This window comes from Nyctibius grandis, chromosome 2, assembly GCF_013368605.1.
Source record: "Nyctibius grandis isolate bNycGra1 chromosome 2, bNycGra1.pri, whole genome shotgun sequence".
Classification (NCBI taxonomy): Eukaryota; Metazoa; Chordata; class Aves; order Nyctibiiformes; family Nyctibiidae; genus Nyctibius; species Nyctibius grandis.
Genome location: NC_090659.1, coordinates 28,417,423 through 28,424,322, shown reverse-complemented (window position 1 = coordinate 28,424,322; position 6,900 = coordinate 28,417,423). Strand labels below are relative to the sequence as shown.

The window sequence follows — 6,900 nt, the reverse complement described above, 5'->3', positions numbered from 1 at the left end:
GGTGTATTAATGACACACTGTGTCTATACAAAGATGCAAATATATGTTGCAGCCAATTTTCTGGCCTGGTGAGATTTTTTTGCCCCCCCCCGTAGTGAATTATCTGCGAACAGATCATCATTTTATACCAGCCCGTATCTCTCGCTACTGCCTAATCGCAAGTATTTGCAGCGCCAGCGCTGCTCGGAAGGGCGCCCGGCTGCGATCCCGTGGCGCTCACAGCCGGTTTGCCACCCGGCGCCCAGGGCACCGGCCTCCTCCCTTCGGGCTGGGCCCTGGGCGGACGCCTGAAGCAGCCGGGGAGGCTGTGGGGAGCGCACGGGCACCCGGCGCGGCGGGGTCGGCAGGGACGGCAAGCCGAGCCGCCGCCGCAGCCAGGCGCTGGGGAAGCTGGAGCGGAGCGCGGTGTGCGCGGGCCTCCCGTACCCGCCCAGGCCCTGTCCCCGCTGCCGCGGGCGAGGCCGAGCCCCGGGACAGCCCCGCGCAGTCGCCCCGCCCGCAGCGGCCGGTGGCCCCTGCGCCTCCCTGCGCCCTGCCGGGCCCTGTCGGCCTGCGTCCCCCGCCGGGGCCCCCGCCTCTCGCTGTTGGTTGATCCGTTGCCACGGCAACACGCTCACCGCCGCCCCCTCTCGCCGAGCCGCTCTGCCCCACGTGACCCACGGCGGCCCTTCCAGCCAACCCGCCTGTTACCAGGGCCGCGAGAGCCGGCGAGGAGGGGGGGCACCGTGTGGGAGGGGGTTGTTGTTTCCGATTGGTTGCTGCCCGAGGCTCGCTGATTGGCAGGGAGCGGCGGAGCGGGGTGGCTGGACGGCCCGCCGATTGGCTGGGCCCGGAGGTGAGGCCGTGGGGTGATGCCGGCCACCCCGCGGCCCTCCGCAGCGCTGGCCGTCAGACAAAGGCCGCCCGGGAAGGGGCGCGCCCGCTCCCCCCGGCGCCCTCAGGCTGGCACGGTGCAGCGCGGGAGGGCAGCGGGGAGCCGCGGCTCCTCGGCGCGCTGCTGGGAGGCGGCGAGGCGAGCGTGGCCGAACGCCAGCGGACTCGGCCGCCCCAGCGCCCTCCCGTCACGGCCCGCTCTAATTGCCGCTAGGGCACGCGGAGCGGGGGGGGGGGGGCGGGGGGCGGTGCGTCCGTCACGCTCGCCGCGCGCCAGGCAGCCAATGAGCGGCCTGGGCGAACGCGCACAGCACGCGGGGCCCGCGTGTCCCCGCAGCCTGCCCTGTCAATCATTCTCCCCCGCCCCGGTCCCCGCCTCCCGCCCCCGCCCTGTGCCGGCAGGGGTCCGGCAGGGGGAGGGGGGCGGCCGGCGGCGCCCGCTGGCCTTGGCGCTGAGGAGCGGGGGAAGCCGGTGTTAAAGCACTGCTCGATCATGGCGCCGTGCCCCTCGCTGCCGTCTCCCGCCCGGGGCGGCGGGGCGGGTGTTACCGGCGCTCGGGACGGCTGAGGGGGGGGGGCGTTCTGCAGCCGCCGGTCCCTTCTCTTAGGGTGGGGGCGCGGGGCTGCCGCTGCGGGACGGGAACGGGCGGGGGGAGCCCGGCTCCCCCGGGGACCCAGCCCCGCAGTTTCCACCGCGAACGCCAAACCCCCGCCGCCGGCGAGAGAGATGCCCGCAGGGCGCTCTGTGCCGCCGGCCCGGCCGGCCCCGGCCCCCTCCCCATCGCGGTGCCCTCCCCCCAGTGCGGGGGGAGAGGCGGAGCCGGCGCGGCGCGGCCACCGCCCGCCGCCTTTATCTGCCGTGCCGGCGCGGGGGGCTGGCACTGGGGAACACCTTGTTTTAAGATACGCGCTATAAATACCGCGCCGGGGATGGGAGCGCAGCCACGGGCGGCGGCGGGCTGACGGCGCGGCGGTGAGCGGCTCCGTACCACGGTGGGTGCCGTGCCTCCCCCGCGGCGGCTGGGTGCCTCGGCCGGGGTCACGTCGGCTGGGGGCCGCTTGGATTTTTAAATCACCGGCGTGGCGCGGGGCTGCCTTCCCCTCGGCTGCCCCACGCCACGCGTGGCTGCCGGGAGGAGTGGCGGGGGGTTTTGTTGCGTTTTGCTTTTTTTTTTGTGCGGAGGGGGGGGGGGGAGAGGGTGGGCGAAGAAAAGGGACCGGAGAGGGGAAGCCTAAAAAAAGGGGATGGGGCCGAGGATAAAGGCGGCGGTGGGGGAGGTGGAGAGGGCGCCGGCGGGACGGGACGGGAAGGCGTGAGGGAGGGAGAGCAGCCCCTAACCCCGGTGCCTGCCGCCGCCGTCTCCCAGCAGGACTGTGCTCCCGAACAGCCGCCGAGCCCAGCCGGCGGCGGAGGGCGGCCGGTGCCGCTAGCGAAGAGGAGGAGGTCGCCGCCGGAGGAGCCCCGCGGTCCTGGTCGCCCCGCTGAGCTCCCCGACCCGCCCGCCGACATGATGCAGATCTGCGACTCGTATAGCCAGAAGTACTCCCTCTTCAACGCCATGAACCGCTTCATCGGCGCCGTCAACAACATGGACCAGACGGTGATGGTGCCCAGCCTGCTGCGCGACGTGCCGCTGCTGCTGGAGGAGCTGGACGCGGCGGGCGCCGGCGTGTGCCCGCAGCGGGAGGCCGCCCTGCCGCCCGGCGACCCCGGCGCCTACTTCTCCCGCAGGGACATGTACAGCCATTACATGCTGCTCAAATCCATCCGCAACGACATCGAGTGGGGCGTGGTGCAGCCGCCGGCGGGCGAGGAGGCGGCCCGCAAGAAGGACAAGCTGGGCGGCGGGCCCGCCGAGGAGGGCGAGGGCGAGGAGGACCTGGAGCAGCAGTTCCACTACCACCTCAGCGGACTCCACTCGGTCCTCTCCAAGCTCACCCGCAAGGCCAACGTGCTCACCAACAGATACAAGCAGGAGATCGGCTTCAGCAGCTGGGGACAGTGAGCGCCGGCGGGGAGCGAGGGAAGGGGGCGCCTGGACCTGCGGCGGGCGCGGCGCGTCCCCGCCCGGCGCTGCAGCCGCGGCGGCGGCGGAGGCTGCTGCGCCCCGGGGCTGAGGCTTCCCTGCGCGCTCCCAGGACTGCAGCCGGTTTTCTACCAACGCACAAGCGAGAGAGAGATGTAAATTAATCAATACTAGTTTATTAATTATTTTTTTCCCCTCCTCCGTTTGGGTTTGGTTTTTTTATATATATATTGTACGGTCTGGGGCGAGCGGTTGCTGTGCCTCCCCGGGGCGGGGAGGCCGAACCCGTACGTGTACGAGGAGGAGGCGTAGCTGGCAGATAGGAGGCTCAACACAAGCCGATGAACATAACAAAACTGGCCTAAAATTGCTTCTGTGACCTGGGAGGGAACCCAGTGGGCTGACGAGCATCCCTCCGTCGTGGGACGGATGGTGGGTCCCACGGTTGTACATGTACTGGAGTTAATTTAAAACTTTTTTTATTCAGATGTAGAGTATATTCTAAAATAAATGCAAATGTATTAACTAAAAGTGACTTAAAAATTTTGGTATGATTTATGTTTCTTTAATTAAATGATATTTTTAACATCTGGAATTCTTCTGTTGTTGTTCTAAGTTATTTCCAGAGCTGCCTTACTAGACACAGAAATCTGCATGTGCAAGAGAGGGTTCTTTGTGGCTTTTTTTTTTCCCCAAAGGGAGCAATTAGGTAGGGATGATAACTGAGCATATCTAAAATGGATGAATGACCTTATTAACTGCACCATACATGGCCTGAGTTTTCGTAAGCTGTTCCCAACCGGACAGTCCAGGTGCTCTGTGAATGCTGGCGTGAAGGTCAGTGCCCCTTTAACAAAATCCAAGAAGATGGAGTCATGGTTACTTTGCAGGCAGCGATTCACGGAGGTTGGACCAAAGCCTAGGAGTGACTTAACGCTTTTTTTGGGAAGTATCTTAGTGTACTGAGGGGAGCTCTTTTCTCTCCCTCTGAATAGATCTGGGATACTTGCCTCCCCCATCTCTTGCATTACTTTCTTTCCTCTGTAATCTTCCTTGGATACTAGGAATTAATTTGGTTTATGTTATCCAAATCGTATTTATTTCATTTCTCTCTGCATTATTTTTTTTTTGTTTGCTGAAGTAATGTGCCTCAGAATTGGGTGTCTATATCACTTTCTAATGTTAAAAGTGTACTTAGTGATTACAATACAATGTGTGCATATCGCAGAAGGTAACTATATAATAAATACTTACGTCCTTCCATAACGTATGAAATTTTCTTCTCAGGCACTGAAGTGCTAAGTTTGTAGACATCTTCTTACACTGAAATTTCATTGTGTATTATTGCCATCAAATTTAGGGCTTGTTTGGTGGCTTTTTTCTTTTAAAAATAGAAGAATTTTTCTCTCAGCTTTAAGGGTATTTTTGCTTAAATTCAGATATTCCGTAGCAATTTGTTTTTCAGCCCAGCTGTTAGAACATTGTAGTGTAAAGCAGGAGCACTCCAGACATGGTACTAGTTGGCAGATGTTTGTGTAGTTAATAGTCTACATGTATGTTTAAAAATATGTATTTTAGATTTTCCCTTCTAGGGTAAAGAAGAACTTTGTGAGGCCGGATGATTTTTAGCTTGGCGATGCTTGTTCTCTTCGTAATGTTTTTAACTCCTCTTCCCCTCCCTTCGTGGGAAGATGCCAGGAAAAAGAAGTCAGGAACAAGGAGAGGGATTACCCTGGTTTCTCAACACGTCAGCTCACCAGTCTTGCCGTAGTCTGACTCATGTACTGCCAAAGACGTGATGCCTTATGCTGGATGGTAAAGTTCTGTTCTCCTGAAGGCGAGGGTGAGAGGGAGAACCTGTTCTGCTGTGTGGCTCCCTTCTGCCTTGCACTCAGCTGGCTGAAAAAAACACGTTACAACCTCTGCTCGGGAGTGCTGGTAAAACCTCAGACAAAAGCAGCTAATGCAGTTTCAACGGCGCTCCCTTTGAACTGACGGTAACTTCTCCTGGTACAGACTTAGACAATACTGTTTAAGTGTTGCACAAGAGACGATGTGCTGATTTAAACTATGAGTAACGTCAGAAAAATAGTATTACATTAGTGCAGTATCACCATGAATATTGCAACCATTGCCTTTGCATCCTAAAGAAACACAAGAGAAAAGTTTAGGTGAAAAAGCAGCTAATAACTAGTGCTGTTTGGCAGCAAAGGTGGGATTTCCTTACAAGTAAAGTTTTGGGTAACAGAGGAGGTAGGATGATAACTGTGACTCAAGGGTTTGCCTTGCATCAGTGACTAACTCGCAGTTGCTGAACTGCACATGGCTCCCACATCGGGGCCCGGCCACGTGGCCGGCAGCAGCCTGGGTAATCCCAGTTCAGCAGCAGCAAAAACTGCTGAGACTCCCCACCAGCAGATGAGGCGCTGCCACCTCCCACCTGGGAGCTGCTTTAGAATTCCCCCTTTTCAAGGTCGTGGGAGAGGGTCGAGGCTCTTGGGATCACGAAAGTGATCTTGTGATGCAGGGGGCGGGGAAAACAACACATAAAACCAGGGATGTATTTCTCATGCAAAGGGCAAGGGACGGGACTTCGCTGTTGTCTGCTGTGGAAAACAACTTGGCCTAAAAGGTGGGGTGGTCAGGGAATTAGGTAAATGGTAGCTCCTGGCATTGAAGTAAGCAAAGATGAGACTGCAGAGTCTTAATGCACAGATTTTGTATGTTAGATGCTGAAAAATTTCCATGAGCAGCACTATATAATACAATTAGGTTTATTATTAGGAGTTATGTTTTCTTTTGAAGGACTGGATCATTTTAAGTGCTCCTGATTGGATACCGAGCTCAGCAAACCTTTAGTCTGCTCCGGTAAAGTGATTCTGATACCAGTAAGTGATAATGACAAATGACATCAATCTAACATAAAAGTATCTTTATGATGTCAAACACTTTGATAAGTGGCTTTATTTCCAAGCCACACGTGAACAAAAAGACAACTTGCCAAGCTACTGTAACCGTGCACAAACCGGGGGAATATACACATGCACTGTGAGAAGCAGTTGTCATTTTTAGCTCACTTAAATTAAATAAATAAATAGACTCAATATACAGTAAAGCAGACATTAGAAGAGTAATAAATAATGAGATTCAGAACAGTTTGCACTTACAAATTGATTACAGCAGAAGGTATGTTACAGCCAAGGAGCCTCAAGGACATTGCTCATGGGATGCATCAGTTAATATATAAAAGTGCCCAGTACATGTCATTATAGCTTATGAATCAACTCTTATTTTTGTGTATACAAAAGAACAGGAGAGTAAATGGGGGTGGGGGGGAAAGCCAACCTTTTGTCTCAGGGCATATATATGTGTATAAAAATAAGGGCATGGGGAGGTGGGCATGGGTCCCATGGGACGAGCAGCCTTTCAAAGGCTGCTTTGACCGCTGACTGCTGTCCTGGATGGATGGCAGGTTTGTAGTGGATTTACGTGTGCATTTCAGGAATCATCTCTGCCTGTGGCACCATAAGGTTTTCTCCATTCTCCTCCAGAAGTGGGCCGCTGTATCCCTTTCTGCCCAGGAGCACATTAAAAGTCTGAAATCAGTATCTTGATACCCACTTTGACTAGATCCACCTGCTGCAGTCCCTTGCGCTGGATGGGTTGTGTTTCTCTTCCACCTCCTCCCCAGCGCACAAGCCCCTTCTGCTGCTCTGGTCAGTGCCTGGTGTAAAGGGGCAGATGAGGCTGAGTCAGGCTAGGCTGTCATCTTCCTACTTTCCCACTGAAAGCTTTTTCTTGCAGAAGGTTTTAAATAGATCAAGATAATCTGTGTTTTGTGGTTTGTTTCCCCCCTCACACAAGCTCCCTCCCCCCCCTGCATGTGTCTCCGCACCGAGACACACGAGTCATCAGTAGCTCAGCTTTGCTGAAAGATGCACTACCATTAGTGGCCAGATGGAAGGTTATATTAGGATCTCATTATTATGGACTTAAGCTC

General features: G+C 56.3%; 1 protein-coding gene across 2 annotated transcripts; it reads left to right on the top strand.

Moving 5' to 3' along the window:
- The first annotated feature begins 1,693 nt into the window (after window positions 1–1,693).
- On the top strand, window positions 1,694–3,495 carry MID1IP1 (MID1 interacting protein 1). Of its 2 annotated transcripts, none has more exons than XM_068424965.1 (2): window positions 1,694–1,866; window positions 2,244–3,495. In XM_068424965.1, exon 2 carries the CDS (start codon window positions 2,382–2,384, stop codon window positions 2,877–2,879), a length of 498 nt encoding a protein of 165 aa, XP_068281066.1. In that variant the 5' UTR covers window positions 1,694–1,866; window positions 2,244–2,381; the 3' UTR covers window positions 2,880–3,495. The 2 variants fall into 2 exon arrangements, with proteins under 2 accessions (XP_068281066.1, XP_068281067.1); XM_068424966.1 differs by having other exon boundaries at window positions 2,241–3,495.
- Window positions 3,496–6,900: the final 3,405 nt, after the last annotated feature.